The 13536-nt window shown below is 38.7% G+C and overlaps 2 protein-coding genes across 2 annotated transcripts; one reads left to right on the forward strand and one right to left on the reverse strand.

Annotated features, from left to right (window-relative positions):
- Window positions 1–2863: 2863 nt before the first annotated feature.
- LOC306826225 (uncharacterized protein) lies at window positions 2864–4722 on the forward strand. The gene is made up of 5 exons (XM_079347414.1): window positions 2864–3175; window positions 3666–3774; window positions 4018–4128; window positions 4313–4391; window positions 4490–4722. The coding sequence occupies exons 1-5, from the start codon at window positions 3078–3080 to the stop codon at window positions 4579–4581; spliced, it is 489 nt and encodes a 162-aa protein (XP_079203540.1). The 5' UTR covers window positions 2864–3077; the 3' UTR covers window positions 4582–4722.
- Window positions 4723–4855: 133 nt separating this feature from the next.
- On the reverse strand, window positions 4856–11715 carry LOC306826224 (Y+L amino acid transporter 2). The gene is made up of 10 exons (XM_079347413.1): window positions 11588–11715; window positions 10724–11251; window positions 9058–9183; window positions 8819–8963; window positions 8419–8542; window positions 8085–8188; window positions 7913–8009; window positions 7681–7830; window positions 6758–6941; window positions 4856–6261 (listed from the first exon to the last, which is right to left on the reverse strand). Exons 2-10 carry the CDS (start codon window positions 11235–11237, stop codon window positions 6167–6169), a joined length of 1539 nt encoding a protein of 512 aa, XP_079203539.1. The 5' UTR covers window positions 11238–11251; window positions 11588–11715; the 3' UTR covers window positions 4856–6166.
- Between the last annotated feature and the right edge of the window lie 1821 nt (window positions 11716–13536).

The raw sequence follows: 13536 nt of genomic DNA on the forward strand, positions 1-13536 counted from the left end.
AAGATAAGTTTGTAAAAACGTTGGTTGGAGTCCATCTTTGAATTCCAGACTTTAGGTAACATGAGACAGTTTATTTGTTTCCTGAAGTATTGACACTGAAAGGAGTCAATGAAAGGAGCTATTGTTGCAGGTTTGTCAGTTACTACATTTCCAGGCTCTGTAACTTGAATGTGAGATTGTAAACATTGTGAACGCTGTGAAATGGATAGACAGTCGTGCAATGTAATCCAAAGGCTTTACTTCTTTTTTATGCAACTTTTCATGCTCTCATCTATGTACTTCTAAATTAAATCTTACTCTACTGAGCATCTAATAGATTGAACGGCCTTGCCTTTGTTTCTCATAAGATCTTTAGATCGACTATTTCCACTATCTGTATTCTCACAGAGGAATTCATTCAAGTTGTGAATTTTCCGGCTCCATTCCTCTCTCTGCTGTTAAAGGAGGTAGCTCCTTACTTGTAAATACTGAAAGTATTGTGAGTTATATTCAATGTAGTCACTAATGTTTCAAATGTATCAATCATATTGTTTGTTATCATTAGTGAGTAGAACTGTTATCCCTTACATGTTTCTTCAGGCAGAGTTTTATCAGGCAGAACATATGAAAATGCAGTCTTTGTCACATCATGTATACATGTTATAATATATCTCTATGTATTGTACCTAATAGCATTGATTGTTGTCTATAATATCAAGTACCTGATGTTAATTGACGAACTTATATGAAGATGATGAACTGTCACTTCAAGGGGAGAAACTCTTGCCTTACAAAAGACAATAATCAGAAGGAGATAATGTTCCCCACAACAACAACAGTTTGACAAACACTTGATTATCTGTGGTGTTATTGCTTTGATCTTTAGTATTCAACATTTGTTTCAGTGAACGTTACGTAAAAAAAATAAAAAAGTTCAACAGTAGAGGGCGAACAGGCTAAAGAGGAAAACAATCCTCTTCAGACTCACACATTCAACACTCCTGAAAATATAGATTCTGCTGTACGTTCTTTAGATTCTTACACAACACTACTCAGAAATGTCTGTTCACATCCCAGGAAATGAATAATTCTTTCTACTGATACACTAGATAGTATTTCATGTGCCATGACAAATTTAGTTGAATCAATGCCATGGTATAAACAGTTTTCACTTTAAACCATTTCTTTCATTAAGTTATTTTCAGTTAATGCTCGAGGTTTAAGAGACAATACAAAACGAAAAGCTTCATTTCTTTTTGCAAAAATCACATCACATGGACGGAAGACTTATGGATATCTCATGGAAACCAGCACTCACCAGGAACACTGACTCTTCAACACAAATTCAGCGGGAAGATAATACAAACTCGAGCTGATCCATATAGACACTCAACCCATTATCAGTAACCACTTTGGTCCTTTATGAAAACACCAAAACAATACTTCTGAAAAACACTCATTAGGATTGACTGACCTGAATCAAGTAGGTGAGAAATGTCTCCAAACCAGAGGGAGCCAGCCACCAAAGCAAATGAACATTAGCGTTCCCACGCTATGCATGCATTTGTAGAAAGTAGAAATTCCAATGCGTTAATACATTTATAAACACATTCCCATCTTTTATTTTAGTTCATGGCTCAACTTTTCATCTGTTCCATCATCAGCCCATAAACCTTATACACATTCACCAGTGTGTTTGTGAGGCTGTAGTAGACATATTTTTGTGTGATGAAGTCACACACAAAATGCATCCTGGCGTCTGTTTTCTCTTTCGCTCTATGGAGCAGTGTTGTGATTTTATTTTACTCTGTTTGGTCGACTCTTGTGTACCTCCTGGCTCCTGGAATAATGCTGCAGAGAGGAACAGTGACAAGCCTCCTCTCCACACACCCAGACTCTAGCAGTTCACACAGGAGCTTTTTCCTGAAGTCAAACACATGACAATCTGGTCAAAGGACTTTTTTTTAAAAGGTCTAATGAAGCTTAGCTCGCATTGACAATGGACCTATCACACATTGTCTTACCTAAATGTTTTAATGCAGATTTTTGAAGACAATTTGTTTTGTTTTGTTTGCTCAGTCATAAAATCAGTCAATTTATGAAGAAGATGATCCTCTTCCCCATACTACATAGTGCACTTCTAGGACATAAAATGTAATACTAGAATGAAAAATATCAGCCATTATTTTATCAGCCTAAATTTTCAGTATTATTGCAAAAATTATTGCTATTTGCCCATATGTTCCAGTATTGACAGCGACAAAGCTAGTCCGTCTCTATCATCTCAGATGTTTTAATGTTTGGTAAGGGTCAGTTACTCAAAAGTAGTTTAAGAAATTACATTTATTGCATACTGTACACAGTTTAAAGCAGACTCTAAGCTACTACTCAAAACCTTTTGAGCTGGAATCTTTGTTGTTGTTGTTGTTTCAATTTGACTGTAGCAGCATTCATGTTGACAAAAATAACACTAACTTTATTTTAATCATTTATACGTTTGTATAGTTTATTTTGTATATCACATTAAAGCTACAGCTAAAGTCTACAGAATAATGAAGTTGTATTCTAAGTTGCACTGATATTATAAATGTTGAAAATGCTGAATGTAGTTCTTTTATTATCTATAGTGTATCTATTGTAAACTGTGATAAGTTGAAATAACATCAAAGTTCTTTACAATCGTTGCGACCTCCGACCTCCTCGCCGGCCCTCCGTCGTGGGCGTGGGAGGCAGGCGGGTCCAGCGAAGGTCGCCCGAAAAATAAATATTAAAATTAATTTAATTAAAAATAATTTATTAAAATGTATTGCATATTTAATGGTAACAAATCCCTCAACTGAACATCCAGATTTTTCACAAGTAATTCACTTTTCGTTTGTTCTTTTTAAATCAAGTTTGACTCTAACTTCTGCTCTGTCTTCATCTTCAGTTTCGTCAGCTCTCCTCCTGCTGTGGTCCATGTTAATCGATCTTATACTGTCCACATGATCACATGATGCTCGGCTCTTTTTAGCCCCCGGGGAAGATTGAGCTGCGGGCAGAAGACGTTCAAGCACTGACAACATACTTGACGCAGATCAGACCTGTCCGTCTTCAACATGGACCTGAGACTCCTGTTTATATCTTCTGCTGTTCTCCTGGGGGCCACGCTCACCATCTCACTGGCAGACCGAACCGCACAGTGCAAAGTCAAATGGTAAGTTTTTGTTCTTTACTTCAGTAATTTCAAGATATGCCTTCATGAAAACATTTGGAGCGCGTCATTGTGTAATGAGTTTGCTTTGAGGGACCCTCTCTAAGAATTCTCTGTATTTTTGTTTAACTGTTTGATCTGATCATTCATGTCCATTCAACAGATTTTATTTTATGTTCACAAAGCAGATGCTGCACCATGTGACCAGCTCTTAGACAGAGATAACTCTTCTTTGGGTGTTTTTCAGTAGCATAAAATCGACTTCTGTCACAGAGTAAAAGGGTCAAATGCATGTTAGACAAGGACCTTATGAAGTCAAAGCTTTGCAGACTAATTTCTCACGCATGTTGTCTAGGATATGTGAAGACCACAAGACTCACATTAGTCAAAGCTAACTGCCCACAAACATACAGGATTATGATGATTATTAACAGAATATAACGTTTGTAAAGTTCTTATTTGTATTAATAATATTTTTTTGGGGACTGTACAGGTTGTTTGACATCTCATGTCAGCTTGTCCAAGAAAAGCTGGTGAACCAGATCAAGGCCTGGCAGATCAGACAGAGCTGTCTGTATGCAGGAGAGAAGTGCTCCTACGAGGTCAGAAACATTCTGTTTAACTGGTCTAATGTTGCCCCGTCAGCTAACCACAGCACACCTTAAACTTACCGAGAAACAGTGAAAGATCCCTCTAGAACAAAAACGTCCACATTCACGAGTCTGTTTGAAGTCTACAGTTATGAACAATTCAGTGATTGTGTTGTAGGTTGTAAACCTGAGTTTCAAATAAGCAGTATGTGATGTATCTGTAAGAGTGATTGAATCGACTGAAATGTGCTGCAGCTTGTGACATCAGTTCCGTACCTGATCACAGCCACACACACGTCTTCAACCACCAAGAAATTGAGCGACCTTCAGTTTCTCCTGGAGCAGTCCACCGTCTGCAAAGTGACAGTGAGTGTGTGTTTTAGCCCTGAACAAGCTTTGTTTAGGACCTCAGGACTTCAATGTAAAATCTCCTCATGTCTGATGTTTCTATTGAAACATTTAACTCACTGTGATTACCTACAGCTTCGGATTTTACACAACCTTTTTCTGTGCATGTGTGTGGCTGTGTGTTGATGTGTGTGGTGTGCAGGGAGAAGCGGTGTCTGAGTTCTCTAAAGACCCAGCTGATAACAGCACAAACTACTGCAGCCTGCAGAACCTGATGGACGGTAAACATACGATCCATTTACCTCAGAACACACCATGAACAAATAATATCATTAAACTTTTCGTCTTAACGAGTGTCTTTGTGTTTTTCTCTGTTTAGGAAGTAACCTGATCAATGCTGAGGGTTACAAACAGTTCAGCAACAAATGGATCTGTTCCGGGTTTGATACTGCAAACTGCACGTTAATTTAGCTGGACAAAAAATGTCTCTTTAGTTTACGTGAATGACCTGCCTTTTTTGTCTTAAGTATCATCAGGATTTGGGGTCATCATTTTTTAAAAAGTGCATTGCAATTGCAGCAAGAAACTAGATTTAACATTGATTATTACTAAAGATATTGGATAATGATGGAAACATGTTTATTGGCATAAATTCACAGATATGAAACTGATGTTTAACAGCTGATTACTTTAAAAGATGTAATGATTGACATGTTCTTACAAAAAGCAATTAAATGCATTGATAAAAAAAACAACCAGAGCTTGTTGTCAGCTTCTTCATGATAAACAGTGTAAATAATTCATAACATTTTGACAATAATAATAAGCTATAAGATGTTTGTTGTTGTACTGTATTGAGGCTCCACCAGTTTATTAGTATACAGTGAATTATAATCAGAAGGTAAACTCAGTCGTATTGCAAACCTGAAAAGAAATATACAGCTTTGGAAATGGATGCTTTATTATTCTCCCAGTTCATTAAAACAGACAGTTTTAAATGAAAGACATAAACAAAACAATAAAAAATGAAGGTAAGTGAATGTTATCTTCAAAGGATTTTATATTCTATATATAATTTGTTTTCTGTCTGGCTATTTCAAATACATATGAGGATAACAGTCCTCCTAACATTAATGATATGATACCATGACACTAAATGGTCCATTGAGGTTTGATAGTTTAATTTAATGTGTGCAGCTGTACTGAACCTGCAGTAACAGTGGAACAGGCTCTACCTAAAGTGTCAACAACAGCTTTATGATTATTGTGCACTGTTTCACAATACTTTCCCCTCCAGACTCGTGTGAGTAGAGCTGGTCTGGCAATGTTGAAACTACTAAAGATGAATAAGTGAGTTAATGACGGATTTATAACCCAGAAGTAACATGTCAGTGCATGTGGTGAGTGACCACACCTACATACACACACAGTTACACACACAGATAGAAGGTGTTGCGTTAAAGCTTCATAAAAATGGTCAAAATATTTTTTTTCTGATTGCAGGGAAACAGAAATAGACTACATTGAAAACAAAAAGAAAACCTAACCTTAGCCTTTGTTTGTTTTATAATTGTGTAATTTACAGTTCATTTGATTCTGGAATCAAACTGGACAAAGCGATAAAGTATATACAGTATAAAAAAGTAAATTTAACAATAATCTGTATATCCAGAGCTGTCACATGACTGTAATCCAGCCACATCATTATTTGATGTTTCATCAGACAAAAAGTAATCATGAAAGTCAAAAAAGTGCACTATATGAGCTATTGTCGTGTAACAACGTTTATAAAATCCTCATAGAAGATATTCCTTCAACTTTGTACAAAAATGAATCCCATTTTCAGAAGACAGCAAAAGTTTCTCAAAAGTTGTTTCTGCTCCTTTCCTGCGGAGGCGTTTGAGAACTGAGATCTTTTTTTCTTTTACACAGGCTCCCTCGCCGCTCATTCTACAAATGGTTTTTTTTCTTTCTGCCCACAGGCAGCATGAATGTTAGCACATGGAGTAGACTGAGGCCTCCAGGTGGCAGCTGAGCCATGAGGGTTCTTCGCAGCTCATTGGTTTTTACTGCCTGCTTGTGCGTCCGTGTCGGTGTCAAATTCTGTCAGGCAGCAGAAGAGCAGCTTCTGGGTGAATATGGTGACTCTGGCTGCAGGAGGAGAAGAGGTTGATTACGGTTACATTCAAAATGAATTACTGTTGTATAATGAATTCTCTTTTTTACATTTTTGACACATGGCTCAAAACAGGACAGTAATCAATCAACTTCACAATAACATTAAAAGCAGCCTATTTTTCAGTTGTCTGTGGTAAGATTTAGTAGAGCATATTCCCACTGAGGCCATTTTCCCATGATGTCACGCTGAGGGTGGGAAGCTGTATTGACGTTATCATGATTCATGTCTTTGCTATCATACAGGTTGTTGTCTGAAGATCACGGGATAAAAATGATAACTGCAAACGTACTCTTAATTAACTGATAAAAAGAAGGAGTCTAAGTTTAGTTTTCTTTTGAGAGAGCGTTGATGTTCTTTTCTTGAGATGCAAAATGACTTGATCGGGGAATTCAAAGTGATTTGTTCAAATACAAACAACTTGAGAGCATGGCCTCTCTTGGCCTCTATAGATTTGAACCAGAAACTTACTGGTTAGCTTGCGCATGAACTTGGGCCTCCTTTCCTCTGGCAGGTAAATTGTTGCATAATAGACGGGCACCCCTGAGAGTGCGATGCCAATTCCTATGAGGGAATTGATTGTGTCTCCAAACAAAGGGACAATGACTAAGAACAGGCTGCATAGACAGTAGATGAAGGGGAAGAACAACGTCAACTGTGGAAAGAGAGAGAGGGGCAAAAATCTGATTAGTTCAGTTAAAAAAAATTAATGTGGAATAGTTTTTTCTTCTACTATAAGCTCTTTGTAGGCAGGGACAACGTCTATATAATATATAACGGTTACTATAACAGTTGTATTGGTACTTTACACAAGATGTTTACTCAGTTGACTCAGCTACAGTATCTTCTTGTTTATTTAATACAAACGATCAATGAGGTTTAACTGAACAAAGAAACTGCAAAATGATCCTCGTTTGACCACGTTTCTGCTAATGGAGCTCATTAAAAAAAAAAAAGTTCAGTTGTTTCTGAACCACGTTTATCTGAGTATACCGCGTACCTTCAAGGTCAAAACAATTACAGTCCAATCCAGACCAGAATCGAAACTTAAGTGGAGGACATACTGGCTGCTGCATTGTTGTCAGAGAAGCCAGCACTTCAGCCATACATGTTTCCTTAATGTTTAATAATATAGTCAGGTCACTTTTTGAGTCAGTAGATATCTCACATATTGCTTAAAAAAGCTCCCCTCAGACCATTAGGATGTTTAACTGTCACACATAGTGGATCCTGAGGATCGCACATTTCCATATTTGCACCAAAATAGTACAACATTTTACTAAACAATCTATATCTTACAGTGTGACGTGTACTTTTTAAATGATGTCTATGATTTCCATAACAACTTCTTCCATTGTTTACAACTTTTTATAGGTTGTCATGTGCCTTCATACCTTCAGAGGCCTGTGTCTGTCTGGCTGAGTAAAGCGCAGGTAGATGAGGCCGGCCACAGACAGACCCACATAGAGCCAGTAACTGAAGCTGAAATAGTTTATGAGCTGAAATACGTCCTCCACACACAGGAAAATCAGACCCATCAACCCCTGCAGTACAACGAGAAGACCATTTATTATTTATTTCTTAGAAAAATGATTTCTTTCTACAAAAAAGTTAAATGGTGCTTACGTTGAACAGAAGGGCGGGTACGGGTGTGTACCGCTCCATGTGAATCAGACTCAATGTGTCTGGGAGGTGACCCTCTCTGGCCCCGACAAAAAACAACCTGTTCAGCAAAAAAGGTTATTGACGACGTACTTATTGTAAGGTTAATACTTGTTATTCAGTATCTCCTACATACCTTGAGGCAGAAATGATCGAAGCATTAAGACCTCCAAAACAGGACATAGCCACAGAGACAGGAATGATCCACTTAAATGGTCCAAGGACTGCATTCCCAAATGTCTGTGGTGTCAGATAAACAAGGACTATTAAATACTGCCCTTTCACGACGAAGAAGGTATTTTTGTAAGAGAACCTTTCACATTTTTTTAACAGTACACTGATAGCATGCAAAGAAGGTTTACTGGTGTCACAGTGCAAAACATCAGAGGTCAACGGTTTCTAAGAAGAGTAGGACTAAAGTTAGCAGCAGTATTAATTCTCTCTCTCAGGTGACTGTGTGTGTCTCTTACCACAGCAACAGCGTCACTGGCCAACAGAGATGGCATGTCCAAAACAACATAGTATGCTACATTAGTCAGCAGGTAGATAATGGTCACTATGGGCATGGAGATTGCGATGGCCAGGGGAAGATTCCTTAAAACACAACAACACAGAGCAGTTATTTATTCAGAGAACAGAATACAGCAGATTCATGAAAATAAAAAAATAAAGATATTTAAAGAATATATATTCTTATTGTATATATACAATTCTTGTTTCAAATACATAGGGCCAGATGTGGCCATCAAACAGGCGGGGGAGGGGGGTACTCTAGTTCCTAGAGAGGGTGTGTGTGTGTGTGTGTGTGTGTGTGTGTGTGTGTGTGTGTGTGTGTGTGTGTGTGTGTGTGTGTGTGTGTGTGTTTGTTACCTCTCTGGGTTCTGAATCTCCTCAGTCACAAAGTTGAGAGTATCCCAGCCAGAGTAGGAAAATAGAGCCGAGTAAAGTGCCAGAGCGATAGCTCCTGGATCTGTGGAGGAGCCTTCAAAAGGTGTCTCAAAGCTCTTTGATTCTCCTGCACATACAAAGTGAGATCATCAAGTGTTGAATGGTGCATATGTCCATATATATGTTTCCTCTGAAGCATTTATACTTTTATCTAATCTTACCTTTCAGCGCTTTTAGGATTCCGACAGTGATGATGAGGAGAAGTGCCATGAGTTTGACGTAAGTGAAAATGTCTGTGACCATCGTCCCCCACTTCACATAGGCACAGTTGATGAAGATGAGCATACCTGGACAAACCAGAGAAATCATGGAATAAATCAATGTACATCTTCTTCTGTCATGAATTAGGTTCACATGTTTTGATTGTTTTGTGAGGCTTGATTAGCTCTAATTTGAATGAGGAAGATGTATTACAAAGCATGTAATCTTAGTCATGAACAGAAGGTCACTAACCATCTCCTCTTTCTCTTGTATAAGGGACCATTCAGTATGAGGGTACAAAAACAGACACTGAGCATTTTGTGACTTACTGTATATCTGATCTCTAACCTGAATACCATGTCTGCTACAACGACATTCTTCACATCACAAAGCCGCGCTGTACAACCATGATGGTATTTTTAATGGACTGACAGTCTATCTTTAGCCGATGCCAGTCTCACACACGCAGGGTTACTGGGTTTGAAACTTGGATATATGGATAGCCTAATATGTACTGGTACTATAATATCTCCCCTCCACTTGATTTTGGACATATTATTCCTGCTCGGTTAAACTTCAGGATCCTATCAAGAGTTTTAAACCCTCAGATGATAAAGCAATAAAAGCCTTACAGGTTAAAAGGTTACCCATGTTGTGCTAATTTAACATTCCTCCGTAAACTACAGCAGGAAATGTAGGATTTACATCAGCAGGACCTTAATGCAGCCTTTTGGGAGAGTGAGGCTGATATGAATCCGGTGGCAGACTGCCATCTTTAATGACATTCGCCTGAGCAGTGACGCATCAAAAGTCACAGTTCTTGTTTTACTTGATCTCAGTGCTGCTTTTGAAACAGTTGACCTCAACATACTGCTTGATAGACTGGAAAGGTGAGTGGGACTTTCTGGTACTGTACTGAATTGGTTCAAAACATGCTTACAAGACTGAGACTATATTGAGTCCTTTAATAATCTGAGCGTAAAAAGGTCATATGTGATGTTCCCCAAGGATCCATCCTTGGGTCCATTTAACATCCACATGCTGCCGCGAGCTCAGTTTCTAGAAAATCAAAACCTCTCTTACCATGACACAAAACTGTATATCTCAGTGTCATTACATACAATCCCTCACACTCGCCAAGTGGATTAAGGAATCAATGAGCAGATGAATTTCCTATACTGTATAATAAACAAAAAACTGAAATACCTGTCTTCGGCCCTGAAAGGGCAGATTAAGGGTTGACTCCATGTCACTGAAATCTACAAATCAGACCAGAAATGTTGGTGTAATTATGGAATCAGACCTTCATTTAACTGCCAAATAAAGATAGTTACAAAATCAGCCTATTGCCATCTAAAAAAATAAAGCTTATTTAAATTAAATAAACTTTATTGTATACAATGAGAATTGTATACAATAGTCATGTGAGTGTTTTGTGTCAGGTTTTTTAAACTGCTCCTTGAGGTGGAGCATGAACTCAAGCGAGTAATTAATGGAGAGACTTTTCCTGTCTGTAATTTTCCATTAACGCTTGGAATCACTAACATTTCTGTTACATAACAGATGATCTTATATGCTGAACCTTATATCTCACACACTCATTCAGACAAACAAAGTGTTTCTTACAAAGGCAGGCGGCGGCAATAAGTCGTACAGAGTCATAGGGCGGCTGGCAGGTGGGGTAAAAGGCATCCACTAGGTAGTTAGCAAATGTCAGAGAGATCACTGCCTGGCTGGCTGGTTCAATCAGCAAAATGGACGTCCACAGACGAATGAAAGCTAGGAAGCTTCCAAAAGACTCCAGGATGTAGGCATAGCTGGCTCCAGACTTGGTGATGGTGGTACCGAGCTCTGCGTAGCACAAAGCCCCAAACACAGAGAAGATGCCCCCAAAAGCCCAAATCAGCAACGACAACCCGTAAGAGCCGCTGTACATGAGGACACCCTTAGGTGAGACAAAGATCCCAGAGCCGATCATGTTTCCAACAATAAGGCAGATTCCATTTATCAAGGAGATCTCTCTTTTCATCTGCATTTTCTGTTCTTTCTCTGGTGCTTTTAAGTCCTCATCAGACACAGCCCGGGTGCTTGGGCATATTGTCTGAGACACAACCCCCATCTTCTGCCTCAGATCCCCCATTGGTACCTCCAGTGCTGTTGTGGAGATGATAAAAAGATGATTAGAGTAGAGTATTTGTATAGTATAAAAATTGAAAGACATGATTAGTCCATAATAAAATATATTCTTTTCTTAAATACTTTTCTTGAACATCTACTATTCTTTGAACTACTATTAACTCCAGATCTCAAGGCTGAGCAACAAGAAACAAAGTGCAGTAATAAAGTGTGAGCATGTGGCCAAGCACATGCATGATAGAGCAGTTACATTTCCCCCCAAGTCCACTCGTGATGCATAAAGACAAGGACAGAACATTTAAGTACAGTATTTATGACAAAAGAGACAAAAGTAAACTTGCGTTATATGCTTACCGAATCAACAGGTGTATTTGTTCCTCTGAGCATGGAGAGTCGTCCTCAGGTCACTGTGCTCTGAACCCGGTACTGAGACATTTGGTGAGATCACCTCTGAGAGGCAGCAACAGGGCGGTAAATGTTGCAATCCCTGCAGCCCAGCATGACCATGAGTATTTTTCCAGCACCAGCCGAACCACACTCTCGTGTTCCCCCTTGTGCTATTTTCAGAGACGAGAAGACCTCGTCCCTGCCCCCAAGGAGCTCTTAGCAGTGGAGATAGAGGGGCTCAGACTGCTTCTAGGTCAACTGACAGGATGCAGTCAGCATATTGTATAATATTTAACGTTATGTTTTAACAGATGCCTTAAAATCTGTCATTCCTAAAGGCTGATACACATTACACACGAGGTTAGTTTTGAGACAGTAGTAGTACTGTCCTACTCTTCTAAACGCAGACTGCATCGATTTGAAGTTATTGAGCATCTGTTTTGTCTAATCTGTGTTGGCTAGTTTTTTGTATGCCCTTCTCAGTATTTTGTTTGTCAGTGTCACCTTGTTTTTACAAATGACTCGTATCTTGTCTCATCTCTCTTTTTCATGTCTTTGCATCTCTTTGTGCTTGTTGGTGCCTTTTTTCTTGGCCTCTTAAGTTGTTTTTTGTATCTTTATTGTCATTTTGAGTTTGTCATTGTACAATTGTACAATTAATTTAGTAGATACTTTTCCCCAACGGAACGTACATCAGACAGTGAGCACAAGCAAGAATCTAGAGAGGAGGAAACAACATTAATAAGTGCAAAATAAAATGTTTTAAGTCCAAACTGGCACAGGTGCTGACAGTCAGTGCACAGAGATATGGTCATCAACCACATCAACCACTGCTCTTGAAAGTTCAAATCAGCATAGAAAACATCCTAAATACTCTGTGGAAGGGCTTGGGTATCTCCGGCTTTCTCGCGCCACGCCCCCCTATTGTTAACAGTAAGAAGGCAGACAAGCAGAAAAAAGATGGCGAGGATGGACTTCTCTTGTAATTGGGGGTTTTGTAGACAGACTCATACTAGTGTTAGAAAACCATGGTTAATTTTGCATAACATGTGACATTTAATGTTGGATGAGATGATTTACTCTAAAGGCAGATTCATAAATACTCGCTCGCTTGCCGTCCGATGGAGCAAAACCGTTGGCCTGTGTTGGATTGGTGGTGGTGTCGGTGGGCGACACTGGTATCCTCTCATGGGGCTCAGAATACCTGGTGATGCACTGGACTTTGTATCTCATAGTGATTATAATGTGTATCTCGAGCTGTTGTGAGCCCATGTGTTTTCTATGTCTTTTGTGTCTCATTGTAGTTGAACCTGTTGTCTCTGTTTGTGACATTTGACTCTTAGTATCTTATTGAAGTTTTACTGAACTCCTTGTTTGCTGTCATTTTTTGTGTCTTTTTTGGATGATGTGAGTCCCATGTGCTTTTCTGTCTCAGAACTGTTTGCCGTCTCTGTGGTTATTCAGCTTCTCACTGTGTTCATTTAATGGGTTTCTATTATTGTTAAATGTCTTTATTGTTGTAATCTATCTGTTGTTGTTTAGTCTCTTTGTGTTTTGCTATCTTGTTTCTGTGTCTTTGTGAGCTACCTTTTTTTTCTCATTTTTCTCTCCAGTCTGTTTTCTTTTCGTCTGCCTGTCTTTGTGTTACTTCTATCTCTTTGTTATTATTTTAGGATGCTGCATGTGCGGGTTCCTTGTATATGTGTCTCTCCTCTTCAGTTATTATGCGTCCCTTTATGGCTGTTTAGGATGTTTCCTGTCTTTATGGTCAGTATGCATGTCTGTATCTTTGCAGTTGGTCAGGTTATTTTTGTCTAATTTGTGTATGTTTTCTATTTCCTTGATGTATCATTTTATTCATTTGATCTGTTTCGTATATTTTCAAGGCTGTTTGTTTTTTTGTATGCATCATTGTA

The sequence above is a fragment of the Symphodus melops genome (genome assembly GCF_947650265.1).
Source record: "Symphodus melops genome assembly, chromosome: 7".
NCBI lineage: Eukaryota > Metazoa > Chordata > Actinopteri > Labriformes > Labridae > Symphodus > Symphodus melops.